Below are 15,000 nucleotides of genomic sequence, written 5' to 3' on the forward strand. Positions count from 1 at the left end.
ATATCATTATTATTGTTTTCTTTCTTTAAAAACAGATTGCCATCCGAGCAAGCTCTTTCGAGGACTTAGTGTCGCAGTCTCTGGAAAGTTTAAAGAATGTATACGAAGAGCATATTTGCAAATATTGTCAAAGTTTCACCATCAATGTGACATGCACGTCTGTGAAAACCCCGCACAACTATGAAAGGCAGATTCAACTTTGGAAGAAACAAATCGAGAAAGGCGAACAGCTCATTTCAAAACAAATGACCGAATTGAAATGTTTCGAGGAGCCGTTCTTCAATTACCTCAACCACTATCATGTCGTGAACAACCTCATGCTGAACGTACTAGACAATTTCTGGCAGATCCTGCAGCCGATGTCAAGATGGCTAGTCGAAGACGACAGCTATATAAGAAAACTGCAGAACGAACTCTATGTACTGACGAAGATGAAGTCCCAAATAAACGAGGCTGTCCGGTGCCAGCAGTTCCGTGTGACAGAAGCCCGGAATAACTTCCAGCGGAGAGCGTTCGCAACCCAGCTCCTGTGGCGCGAAATGAAGAAATTGATGGATGAACTAAAGGCACTTGAGGATCACCAAAACGAACTCAAAACATCGAAAGAAATGCTAGAAACTGAACAAAAACAGAAGAGGGTCGAGCTAACGGATGCTGAGACCCAGTTCAACACGAGGACGTCTAACTCGTCGACTTTTTACGACATCCTGGTCAGCCTGATAGAGAACCGGAAGGCTGATATACAGACGCTAAACCTGAGCTTGAACCAAGTCAGCATCGAAATGAGCCGCGTCCTGAAGGCCAAGGTAAAGTGCGGAACCAAATTGACCTTGGCCAGTGACAATTATGAAAGTAGCCGACAGGCACAAAAGGGAAACAAGGAAGTTTTACAGAAAGAGCTAAAGGTGATGATGGGCCACAAAGACGCATTAAAAGACGTCAACGACCAGATGGAGGCGCTGCAGAAAATAAAAGATCTGAAGATACATGTTTTCGCCGTACAGGTTTTATTCGAGGCGCCGAGTTGTACCGGCTCGGAAAATAATGAAAATGGTAAGCTGATTTTTTTTATTTATTTATTTATTTTTATTATTATTTTTTTTTTTTATTTTTTTTTTTTTTTTCGGATATACCGTAAAAATATCCACATGGACAGGGGGCGAGAAACATTACAGATTTCATAGTAATACACATTAAAAGACCTCTTACCAAATGTACGTACTTGGGGGGACGATCGCAAAAATTTACACACACACACACACATATATATATATATATATATATATATATATATATATATATATATATATATTCATCCAGTATTTTTTTTTTTTTTAGAAAATAAATTCAACTTTTAACCATATGCTGAATATGCTGCCACAATGATGATATTCAAGGGAGATAATTCGCAAGAGCAAAAGAAAATAAGTTGTAATCATATAACTGTCTAGTTCTTCCCCACTGCAAGAACACCAGGGTCAAAAAGTGGGATTGAGAAGTCAGCGCCCCCAAGGAGAGGCACTCTGACCTGCGAAAAGTTCCTGGACAGATCCGTCGGCACTCCCTGGTAAGGGTGCCTCATGCGATTATCAATACACTAACTCCTTCTCAAAGAGAGAAGGCAAGGCATGGGAAGGTGGACCTACTAGAACTGCACAGCACTAGTATTACATTCCAATCAATAAGGGTCAGGTCTAATCTCTGTTGATTTGGGAGGTCAACTGTATCCTGTAGGGTAGTAGTTCCGTGGCAATGTGTTTCACAGATGAGAAGTCATTGGAAAGAAACTTTGTTCGTGGAAATTCTGTTTGGTATTAGGAACATATGGAAATAAACGAAAAGTTCTTTGCAACGGCGTTAGCTAGACGCATTCTTGCTGTGAATGTTAGCTAGACGCATTCTTGCTGTGAATGTTAGCTAGACGCATTCTTGCTGTGAATGTTAGCTAGACGCATTCTTGCTGTGAATGTTTTAAAGAGAGAACTAGAGATTGGAACTTATTCGAATCACTACGTTTTTTTTTCTGTAAGAGAGGGGATGTGGGGGAGAATAGAAATCTTTCCAACTAGATTGTACTCAAAGCATTAAAAAGTGGAAGTCTGCTTGGTTTTTGGTGTGTGTGTGTGTGTGTGTGTGTATATATATATATATGATTGCAACGTCTTGTCAGACGAGTGCCACTCCCTCAGACATTTAAAATCCATGATTCTAAATGTCTGAGGGAGTATCTATACAAATATGATGTTACAGAGTCTTAGCTTTGTACGACAGCTAAGTCTCTCTCTCGGTTCAAAATGTTGAGATCCAGCAACAAGCAAGAGCAAGATAGCCAGCAACAAATTAAACTGCAGACCAGCTTAATGCTTTATGGTTTTTTAAATTAGAGATTTGCTTCTACTAGAAAGGTTGCCTTCACCACGTCACGGGAGCCCTCTCTACCCCAATACACATATACACACACACACAAATATACACGGTGCTAGTTGGCAGTTGACCCAGAAAAGAGTTCATTCGCCCTTTGTATATATATATATATATATATATATATATATATATATATATATATATATATATATATATATATTAAATAACGATAAAGCAGAGATAGGCTCGAAACGTTTCTTCTGTGGGAAAGAGGTTTCAGAGAAGACAAAAGGGCATCACCCACTAGGCTACGAAGTCTATTTTGAACTCTGTCAAGGCAGGATAAGCTGCTTCTAGTAACCTCTGCCCAGATGTGGCAACAATACTCCATTATTTCCAACGTTTGAGCTAATAAGGCGATAAAACGATGATGCTGGCGGCGGCGGTGGTGTTGCTGCTGCTGCTGGTGCTTTTTGAGCATCATTCATTTCGAATGAATCAGATGCTTATTGTTGGCATTCGTTTCCTTGACATCTTTCCAGTTAGAATTGTTTCTAGAAAGATATCGGCTATTTACGAAGGAGACGGCGTATAGGTCACCAACACCCACAGTGTTTCTGTGGAACGAACTTGATCCCAGCTTGGTGCACCAGGTTGTCAGTCCGGACTGTTAACAGCTTAGCCACAGTCATCTATCTGCTGGTTGTGTTCTTAGATCAATTGACAATCTCGCCCTTATCCTCGTGTGGCTTTTGACCTTGATAAGTGGTGACTCGTTAATACAAAACAGAAACTCTTTTCAATAGTTCCCTTTGCCATTTTTAATAGCATGTTATTATTTTTTTTCATTTTCTGTATTTTTTTGTTTTGGGGTTTTTTTTTGGGGGGGGGGCGTTATTTCTTTCTAATTTCTTTTTTGTCTGATCGCCTTTGCAGGATCCATAAATGAGGTTTTAAATTTAGTGGCGACTCAAATCGGAATAGACTGGATCTGTCTCAACCAAAACTTACCCTTTGATCCACCCAGAAATTTTCTGGCGAGAGTTCGTGATATCGAGAGTAAGTATTGAATTTTATGCTAGCAAGGTCATCCGGCATTGTCCGAGAAATGATTGACAAAAAAAATGTTTACAGGATATTATGTAACATCTCTACCTCTAGGTTCGAATCTTATGACCGACAGGAATTGTTACACAACACACACAAACACATTATATATATATATATATATATAAATATCCAATATATATATATATCCAATGTATATATATACCGGAAGTGGATACAGTTGATCACGTGAGGTAACCGAACGGAAAAGAGTCACAGAGACACGAAAAACGAAACCATATATTTATTTAAAAAATACTTCAGTTTTTACACTTTTTTTACACCACGTGCAAAATGGTGAAATAAAGATAGGGGGACATAGTTTGGAAAGCCGATTTATCATAATTATTTGTAGGTGTCCGACTAATTTTTGATTGTATTTGAAAGATTAAAGACTAAAGTTAATTTCCAAAAATGGAAAAAAATATTTGTAGACCTGAAAAAAAAAAAAAATGAAAAATGTTTTCACGGCGAATTAACAAATAGAGCTAAATTTTGAAATTAAATAAATTCATTGTAAAAATCCTTTGATAGATAAATATTAGTTTATGGGTCTATTTCAATGATAGATAGATTAGATTTTTCATACAGTGTCTAAATGGGGGGGGGGATAACTTTATTCGTGTTTATTACTTTATAATGACTGTATCTACACGAGGGAGAGAAAGCGCCAGAAATATATATGTGTGTGTGTGTGTGTGTGTGTGTGTGTGTGTGTGTTCACAAGTGACGGCACGGTCCTTAACAAATTCGTCCACGAAATTCCGAACCCCACCTCCGAATTGATAGGCCACACCACGAACAAATACCGTTAAATTGATACACACGATCCCAAGCAGGACCGAACAATCTCGCCGAATCGACACGCCATGATACGAAAATGCAATAACGCGAGACACGTGATCAAAAAAGTGTATTTCAAAAACCCAAATCACTTATCGGCTTGTTCTTTTCATAGTCGTTGGGCGAAACTAAATTTTAACTTTGGGGTAAGATGGATATAATTCATTAGTGGACTTGATTTGTAATCGATAGGGCTATGACAACAACATATTCTTTTCCTTGTTTTGATTCTCAGGTGTGTATCCATTGATATCTCATATTTATTTTTTTATGTAGAGTGATGTGGTTCTCGGTTGATTAATTGTGTCTAACTGTGTCGGATATATACTCGAGAGTCAAAACAATGAAAAGAATATGCTGTTGTCATAGCCCTAATATTGACATGCTAACGTGCTAACAAAACCTTATGGATGTCATTTTTTTTTCTTTGTTGTAGATATAAAGAAGAAACAGATAAGTACAGAGGAAATGGCTTTCGAATCTCTGCAAAATTGGAAACAGAAGAGCAGACAATGTTCCGTGCCGATTCTTACCAATATCTTGGAGCGACTTGACAAGACAGACATCGTCATACAATTAAAGAAACACTCTCTCATCAAGTAGTAAAAAAGAGTCCCCTTTACTTTGTCTCCTAGAACCATTGTCGTAGAGTCCAGACAGCTAAACTATCCATAGCGTTTCGGAGAACAAATGACATAACTTTAGTATTACGTTCTATACTAGTCTTAGCTCGTTAAAACCAGACGAAAAGTTATATGCCGTTGGCTTGATGGTTGAATATGATTAAATTTGCGTATATTTATTTACATATATTTGGTTCGTTTTATACCGTTGCTTGAAACGAGGGCCAACATTTACAGGATCCTGATGGTAACGGCATTAGTGATGGGGCGATTCCAATAATTTCCCTGATTCTGCTGCAATTACGGATTCTGTTATAGATTCCTGATTCCGATACAATTAATGACTCCGATTCTTTAAAAAAATCTCTAAATATTTAGCTGTAGAGTTGTCTTCTGTTTTTGTTTTGCTTTTTAATTTTCAGATTATCGTAAAAACTTATTTTTGCAAGCGTAACAATATATAGATTTTAGGGTTTGTTTTTACAAGGGGGTCATCTCACATCAAGGCTCAAAGGCCGCTCGAGGATAAGGGTTCGTGAGTGTACGGTGGTCACTAAGACAGCAGTTTAGTGACCGTTAATGATAGAAATTTGATAGAATTTGGTTAAGGGGACAGCTCAATAAAACCGTGTTTACATTGGATGACCATGTTGTAGTTAGCTAGAAAGCAGACTAGCAGAACAAAATTCCACAGTTTTACTGGTAATTTAAAATCAATAAATATTTATTTTATCATTAGTACCATCAATGGAAAATTAAGTTTTAAACAACCGCCACGCCACCCCTCACCCATTCACAAAAAATGAAAAGAATCGATTTTGGCAGCGGGAAATAGACACAAGCTTTTCCGGTTCCGATATCGATTCTACAATTCAATCCAGCCCGGCCATAGCTGAGATTGAACTCACTACGCAAGTTTGTGGTGTAATTCAAATCTTGTCGATAGCTGAATACTTGATGCTATCAAGGGTATTTTTATCGTGACGCCATCACTGGGTGGAGTACCTAATGGCTTAAGGGAGTCCCATCTACCCTCGAGAGAAGGATAGACCACGCTGGTTTCTCAACCTGGTATTTTACCTCGTGGTACATACAGCACCTAGCCTTCCCAAATGGTCACCCGTTTGGTACTGGCCAGGTTCAACGTTGCCTAACTTCGGTGATCTGGCGAGAACCGGTGTGTCAACGTGTTTGTGTCGTATGATTCTGATACCCTCAAAATTTCTGATTTTCCGATTCCCGATTCTTAACCGTCCCAACATTAGGTGCAATATTTATCTGTTCTGTATATAGAAATATGCACTGGACTGTCTGTCATCTTTGGTTTGGGATGATCATATTTATTTAATTATAAAAGGTGTTTTAGAGGCGGCGAAATTGACAAGTCTATTTCTTTTTAATTGCACAGCATGGACACTACAAAGGAAGAAATAGATAACATTAAAAATGGAACAATAAAATACATTTCAATAAAAAAAATTAAACAAATTCTAAAAGCGGACTAGTTATAATTCCCGCGTTGCCTCTTTTTTTAACAGTAGTTAGATTAAGTACCCAATTTTTATTTCGAATGAATGATCTAATAGCATAATAATCCTAATTATTAGAATTATCTCCATCTTAACAATCTTCCTAGCTGGATAAAGTATTTAAAAATATATACCTTATCGTTCTAAAAATAAGGATAGTACGGTTACCCACAAGAAGAATTAGGCATTCAGATTTAAATAATTTTTCAGGACGAAAACTATCGTTCACAAAAGAGAAGGAATAGACCAACTTTATTTGATTATATACTAGCGATGGGGTACCCGGTGTTGCCCGGGTGTTTTTCGGAGTGTGTGGTCGGGCGGGGGTGGGGGTGTTAATGAAAACCTAAGAAAAACGAACGTTAAAAACCCTCCTTAGCGTGGGGGGGGGTACCCGGCGTTGCCCGAGTGTTTGGAGGGGTGGGGTGTTAATGAAAACCTAAGAATAAGCAAAGTAAAAAAAGAAAAAAAGAAAGCGGGGGGTACCGGGAGGGGGGGGGGTAATCAAAACATCGACAAAAACACAAAAAAACTAACGTAAGGCAAACGAACGATGTTAAATGTAAAAATCGAAAAACAAAAAAAGAAAACAGAAAAACGAACTTTAAAACCAAAAGAAAAACACGGGGAAAATTGCTTAAATAAGCCTGTTTCGATATTAAAATTTTAAAAATCGGTGGGTACCCGGGTGTTTTGGGGTGTGTGTAGTCGGGGGTAGGGGTGCTAATTAAAACCTAAGAATAAGCGAAGTAAAAAAAAAAAAAACAGAAAAACGAACGTTACGTGAAAAATGGCTTAAATAACACTGGTTCAATATTTAAATTTAAAAAATCGACATCTCACACCACGATTCGAACCCAAAACGTTTAGATAATGACCCAACGTTCTAACCAACTGAGCTAACTCGACGTACATGAAATTTAGTCACTTCTTCAACTATTTAAACTAAATCAGGTCATGACGTCATCTGACGCATGTGTAGAACTGGACGTCATCATGAGAGGACGATTTTTGTTGACCCCCTCTGTAGAAAATTGTCGATTTCGGGGTGAAAAAATTAACGTTTTTGGCCAATTTTTCGGGCGAAGGATGGCGCTTCAATATGATACCGAGTTTGTTAATTTTTGTTCTGTCTATCGAAAGTTTTTAGGAGACACACAAACATACACACATACGAACATACATACATAATATATACATACATTTTCGCTTTTATATATATGGATATATGTGACAGAATTTCACTTTATATATGTAACAGACATTCAAAATATGAGGTTAGAAAAAAAGACCACGTGCGTATTTTGTATTTTATTTGAATAAACAAATATTTATTTACTTAAAATTTCACATTTTCGCCTCATAACAAAGCCCTCATCAGGATTTTTTTTAAAACAATACAATACATTTTTTCTTTTTTTTTTTTTTTTCTTACGTGCCATGATGTCGTTTGGCAGAGTTTGTTTGTCAAGTATGACGATTGTGTATTGTCAGTCCAGTGGGTAGCACTGTTCACGCGTAAATGTGTAGTATTAGTAGTAATCCACTTATTAGAAGCACGGGGAAAATGATATTCAAAATATGAGGTTAGAAAGAACGACAACGTGCGTATTTGTGATTAAAATAAAATACTAATACGCACGTGATCGTTCTTTCTAACATATTAGTATTGGAGACGCCCCTCCATGAGATTAATGGACTCTCCCATGACGTCACTTCCTTTGGTGACGTCACTTCCGGTAACGAGTACACGTGCCCAGCGGTCAGTTTGGTACGCGGCTAAGCAGGTCGTATGCAAACACCCAACAGTTGAGGAATGGTATTGCTCAACCTGCTTTTGCCTGTAATATATGTGAATACATGTTTGTTTTTAAAAGTCCTGTGTTCCTTTCGTTTTTATTACCATTTAACACCATAACAATTAGAAAGAACGACTACGTGCGTATTTGCATTTGATTTAAAAATACAAATACGCACGTGGTCGTAAAAAGTGGATTATCACTAATACTACATATGCAACAGAATTTCTTTTTCGAATAAATAATTTGATAACATTTTGTTGTTTGCAATTTTTCCTTTTGTTCCATATACTCATCTTTACGATCTAGAAAACCATTTTTCTATGGATTAAATGTGCGGAATTGCACGTTTCTTTCATAAGCAATATACCTTGGCCATTCACTTCTGCACCAGAAGGGACTCTATGCGCATAGTACTAGAAACTATTTCATTGCCGATTTTGATTGTGAATTTGATATTAGGAGGAAACCAGACCAAATCGTCTACAACGAATACGGCTCCGGGTATCAGATGCTATGGCTAAAGATACATTACCTGAAAGTACTTCATTCAAGCTCCTTGGCTTAACGTTCACAGAAAACATGAGTTGGAATAGATACATCGAGATCATTGCCAAGCCTACTGCAAAGAAGGTGGGCTCTCTCTACCATGCTAGAAAGTTACTTACGCCTGAAAGCATTCTGTATAACTACAAAGCCACTATCCGCCCATGTGTAGAGCACTGCTGTCACATTTGGGCTGGTGCATCTGCTACTAGTCTCTCGCTCCTGGACAGGGTCCAAAAGAGAGTCGCCAACCTGATAGGCCCAAATTGTCATCTAAGCTTCAGCCCTTGTATCATCGATGAAATGTTGCATCTCTCTGCCTGTTTTACAAGTATTCTAATGGTAGATGCTCTGATGAACTATAAGCCCTTGTACCCCCTCGACGAAAATACCCCCGACAAACCCAACAAGCAGCGAAGTGCCACCCCTACACAGTAGAGATCATAGATGTAGGAAGGCCTTCTACTCTAATAGCTTCTTCCCCAGAACTGGAATTCCCTTCCGGTTTCCTGCTTTCCCAACTGTACTGACATGCAGAAGTTCAAGTGTAATGTGAACATACATCTTGCTGCGAAACTCCATAGATAGTACCCCTACAACTTATGTCGTTGATGGTAGCCCCCTACATCAAAATGGCAATGTGCTTTGTTTGGGGTGAAAATGTAATTTTTAAAAAAGATATAGGTACGGATAAGTCTATCTTGGGTTATTCGACATATCTGATTTCTTCTTGCAATTCCGCACAGGACTGATCTCGCTGAATCATCGTTTCAATTGTGAAGGAGATGATATAAAGCTGAAGAGAGAGCGGACAACCTTGATTTACTGACCGAAAACCCACGAATGACCTTGAAAGCTTGCCATTGGTTTGCACCTCTACGGCAATACAAAATGTAGATCCACGGAGTTTCAGATTAAGATTGGTGGCCTCTAGTACAAATACCAGGAAATCATGGTTGAACCTATCGAACGGTTTGAAATGATTCACTCTATTCCCTCAATGATTGTTCGAACCAAATGTCGGGGGAGGCGGCTTTTTCTTTCTTCTCTTTTCTCTTTCTTTTTTCTTCTTCGACTTCGTTTTTCTTTCTTCTACGTTGCCGTTTTTTTCTTTCTTTTTCTTCTTTTTTTCTCTTTCATCGTCTTCTATTTCATTTCCCTTTCTTTTCCCACATTTTCTCTCTTTTTTTTTCATTTGTTTTCTTCGTCTTCCTTTCGTTTTTGTTCTTTTTCTTGCTGATTTGTTCGGCCATTATTTCTTTTCTACTCCCTTTCACCACATCTCACAACAAAATAAAATAAAAAGCCATTAAAATATTAAAATAAAATAAAAAGCCATTAAAATATTAAAATAAAATAAAAAGCCATTAAAATAATTGAATGACATATTATTATGCTTAAATAAGTTTAAAAATAAATGAAAAATAAAATAAAATAAAATGTAGAATTAAAAATAAATTCATAAAAAGATAAACAAATAAATAAATAAAATGAAATGGATAAAAGTTATCAGTAAAACTGACCTCCGAAAAATTGGCAACAATTAAAATATATCCCTTCCCATTACTCCTCCCACGCCTCTCATCAATCCCTCACAGACTACCTGCCTTCCTTGAATCTCTTATGCCACTCAAAAACTGATGCTCGATTCATGCAGGATTGTCCAAAAGCAGCCTGAAGCATTCCATACGTTTCTGTGGAATTTTTTAACAAGTTTTTTTTTTATTTTACATAGGCATCACCACTTATCAAAGCCAAGAGGTCACTCGAGGATAAGTTTAAAACAGAACTTTATTGCATATTGTTCTTCTAAAGTATTCTCATGTCCAGATTGCATTTTTGAAATCCACTAGCTGTGAAAATCAGGCTTTAGTAGGGTGCATTTCAATTCCTGATGTAGCTGTTCATTTGAACCTGTAGTTAAAAAAAAATGGTCAGTCATCTCAAAAGATCTATAGCAATAATTTTCAAGAGTCTACGACAATTTTTAATGCCTTACTAAAATTAATGTTAAATGCCTCTACAAAATAAGCATGCAATCTTATTGAAGACACCTCGTAATTCAAGCCATTATATAAAATCTCTATACCGAGTAGAACGATACAAATTTTGCCTTAAAGAAAATAACACTACAGCTTTATTTTAATACTTTTATTGAAAAAAATCAATTCAGGTAACTTAATTATGTAGTAGAGCTGACATCCATTCAATGTAGCCGCCTTCAGCCTCAATCAGCTTCAATCAGCCCCTCGACACAAGTCCGGAACTGGAAGCAAACCTTTTCTACAAGATCCGGCGGGAGCTCAGCAAATACTCAGTGGATGGCCGCGATCAGGTTGGCTTTGGTATTGTGGGAGGTCATGTTGGTGATGTTCCTGATGTACGACCAAACTAAGTAGTCCAGCAGATTAATGTTTGGGAAGGAGTGGCGCAGTGAGATAAGGATACAAAGTCGTAGCATTCCTCCTGAAGCCAAGCCTGGGTCTCTTTGGACTTGTGGACCGGTGCCAAGTCCTGCGGCCGCACTCAGAGTCTTCTAGTGGCCACCTGATTGCATCAGGGGATCACCACGCTCTTCAGTACATCCAGGTACACTTTGATGTAGACTTTCAAGCAGACTCAGAAGATGTGAGGTGGCATGATGTTGCCCTCACTTTAAACCACACCAAATACCATAACCATGGTTCGTCTGATGCATTGACCTGTGTTCTCAAGCGTTGAACCGTCTAGATTTGGATTTGGATAGTGCTGGCAATGATGATTGGATCACTAGAGAGCATGAGTTGTACAGCGGCGCATCTCCGATCTCGCTCATTGAACATTGTGTCACTTTCAGACATGATAGAAGGCTCCTATCACTCTTAGGATTTGTGCATAACTGGCCAACTAGTAGATAGTCTGCAACAACAAAAAAAAAACCGCTTTTCATAAAACGGAAATGGCATAATGTCGTCTTTACATAGGCATCATCACATGTTGACAATTTTATAGTTCTACCCTGCATTATATAAAAGTCACTTTGTATATGCGTATCATTTCGTTTCCTATAGACTCCGAAACGGTTGGGTTGATTATTTTATGTGCCTGGGAATGTTCTTACGTGGATTTTGTATCAGAATGCCTTCAATAAGTATCAAGAAACCCGATCGCCTAACCTAGAGTGCATTTGAGAAGTTTTATCACCGCACAAGATGAATGGGCCAGCTAATAAAATCAACACTGGCTTATTTTATAAGATGGGGGAGGGTTCGAAATGAATGCTTCTGTTACAGCATAATCATTATGTAAAAATATCTATTTCCACAATTATATAAAAGTCCATGTGTTAGAGTTAGTTGTCTGTGGACTCCGAAACAGCTGGGCCGATGTTTTTGAAATTTAACATTAATATACTTGATGAGCATTGGAGGTTTTGTATCGGAATGCTTCCGGTAAGTATTGAAAATCAATAATCAAAAAAGTCCAATTAAAGAAGGAAGTCCGATTTTCAGCCAAGTAAACATTCTTATACAGCCTAACATCAACTTACAAGAAAATAATACGCATTTTACAAGTGGGCTTTAAAATATGTTCATTATACAGAGTGAGAAGAAATAGAAATACTGACTGCCTCCAGGTGTATTTACAGCACCTACCTTTCGGTTTACAACCGAATGCGTTAACCGCTTGCGCCATGAAACCTGATTGCTAGGCGTCACTCTTGCTTTCGTTTACTAAGTCGCAGCTAATCCACCCGATAGCGATTAGTATTGCTTTCTTTAAACTATAATCTTTCAAACACAATAAAAAGTAATCGAAAATAGAAAAAATGGTGCTAGTGCACTTACTGATCCGCGTTATATTTTAAATCGTATTTCCAAGTTTAATTAAAGTTTTATGATACGTTTTTTTTTTGTTTTGTTATTCAATTATAAGTATAAAGTATAGAATAGGTACAAAACACCCTCCCCTCCTCATGCTAAAAATGACTTGTTAATTAATAACATTATTATTTCAGCACGGATCAATAAGTGCATTACTGACACTAGTACTGAAAAAATTATTATGATTAGTCGGCGTTCAAAACCATGCCCTCCTTCCTTCCTAAGCAGCCATTCAATTGCGCGTATCTATAGTAATGATACGGGATCATTAATGAAAAGAAAGTTACAGGAAAATTATACGCATTGTGCAAGTGAGCTTTAAAATGTCATGTTGATTTTATAGTTAGAAGAAAAAGCATCAATGACCGCCCCCGGGTGGATTCGAACCACCAACCTTTCGGTTAACAGCCGAACGCGCTAACCGGTTGCGCCACGAAGGCTGATTACGAGGAGCTGTTCTTGCTTCGTTTACTAAATCGCAGCTAAACATACGGGATCATTAATGAAAAGAAACTGACAAGAAAATAATCCGCATTGTAATAAAGTCAGAAGGAAAAGCAATACTGACCGCCTTCGGGTGGATTCGACGCACAAACTTTTCGGTTAACAGCCGAACGCGCCAACAACCGGTTGTCCACGAAGGCTAATTATGAGGTATCCGTCTTGCTTCATTTACTATAGGTACGGGCAATTTAATGGCTGCTTCGGTAGGGGGCATGGTTTTGAACGCTGGCTAATCATAATATTTTTTTAAGTTTTCGGTTACTTTTTGATTAAGTTTGAAAGATTACAGCTTAAAGTTAATTTCTCAAAGAAAAAATAGCGTGTGAAATAAAAAAATACATGGAATAATTTTATTTCAAACCCGAAAAACCCTACATTTCACGTAAAAATTCATTAAGACAAAGATCGTGCTTACGAATTTAGGAAAACTCGTCTCCGGAAAACTCGTCTCCGGAAAACTTGACCCCGGAAAACTCGTCCTCTTTCGCTAGGTAGGAAAACTGGTCCCTTATTGAATAAATATCGATTGAAAACATATTTTATGATCGTTCTTGAAGGAGATATTGTTTTTTAAAATAGACTATAGCCCCCCCCCCCATATTTTTTTTTAAATATTTTTACTTGTTTAATGGTTTGTTTGTTTTTTTTAATAAAATCGATTTTCTAAGTGTCCGTTTTCTACCTAACTGGCTAAGTTCTTAGTGGTTTCACTTATTTTAAAGCATTTATTATGTTCATAATCGAGACCGCATATTTTTTTTATATTAATATAAAAAGAATGTACTTATTTACTGTTGTTTATAAAAGGGTAAAATCGATTTTTCTACCTCACCGACTATGTTGTTTGTTGTTTAATTTATTTGGAATCGTTTATTCGGTAAAGAAAAAAAACACAGAAAACAAACAAAAAACATGTCGAGTGTTACGTGAGAACGAGAAATAATGTCTGACATGAAGGTAGGGGTCTTGATAATCGCTAAAAAATAGAAAATTAAAGAAATTACTGAGAGAGATTTGGTTTTAAAAAGAAAATAATAAATTTTAATATTTTTTTAAATATAATTTAGAGAGAGAGAGTGGGGGTGGGGTAAAAACTATATCTCCCTCCGAAAAACAACCAACAAAAAATGAAATTAAAAAGATTCTTGATAAATGACAGCGGAGTTTTCAATAAAATTGATTAATAAATTTATTTAGTGATTACTTTTTCTCTTGATGATTGATTTTAGAATTTTGAAGTAAAAATTAAAAAAATTAAAAATTAGTTAACGAGAGATTGTTAGCACATGACATCTCTCGCGCCAAAAAATATTTCGCTTTTAATTTATTAGTTAATTTTTGCAACATTTGACAGGACGACAATAAATGTTGATAATTGATAAAATTATCATTTTAAATAACGCATGAGTGCATTTGGTATGAGAGAAAACAAAAACATAAAATAAACTATCAGAATTAAAAAACCAAAACAAAAAAGTAACGAAGAATCGAATCGCTCCCTGTTTTTTAATTTTTTTGTTTTGTTTTTTATTATTGTTTTTATTACTCCAAAAAAACATCGTTAAGATAAGAACAAAAAAATTGTAATTAATTGTATGAACATAATAAACGCTTTAAAATAAGTGAAACCACTAAGAACTTAGCCAGTTAGGTAGAAAACGGACACTTAGAAAATCGATTTTATTTTTAAAAAATGAATAAATAAAAATATATAATATGGAACAATAATTAAAAAAAACATTAATTTAAAAATAGGAACATACAAAAATAATTAAAAAATGGAAAAAGTGATACAAACGTTCCATGTCGGTAACTACGGATG

The 15,000-nt window shown here is 36.7% G+C and overlaps 1 protein-coding gene and 1 non-coding gene across 2 annotated transcripts in view; one reads left to right on the top strand and one right to left on the bottom strand.

Annotated features, from left to right (window-relative positions):
• The window catches only part of LOC145261094 (uncharacterized), a 201,983-nt gene extending 193,463 nt beyond the window's left edge, over positions 1–8,520 (top strand). Inside the window, exons 3-5 of the mRNA XM_080119282.1 lie at positions 36–1,053; positions 3,301–3,423; positions 4,751–8,520. Of these exons, the coding sequence (XP_079975408.1) occupies positions 36–1,053; positions 3,301–3,423; positions 4,751–4,917 (1,308 nt within the window). The 3' untranslated portion in view covers positions 4,918–8,520. The remainder of the gene's footprint in view (positions 1–35; positions 1,054–3,300; positions 3,424–4,750) is intronic.
• A 4,520-nt stretch (positions 8,521–13,040) lies between these two features.
• Trnan-guu (transfer RNA asparagine (anticodon GUU)) lies at positions 13,041–13,114 on the bottom strand. The gene has a single exon. It is a non-coding gene; the product is annotated as a tRNA-Asn (tRNA).
• Positions 13,115–15,000: the final 1,886 nt, after the last annotated feature.

Source organism: Euprymna scolopes, chromosome 37, assembly GCF_053919585.1.
Source record: "Euprymna scolopes isolate OS-2025 chromosome 37, ASM5391958v1, whole genome shotgun sequence".
Lineage (NCBI taxonomy): Eukaryota > Metazoa > Mollusca > Cephalopoda > Sepiida > Sepiolidae > Euprymna > Euprymna scolopes.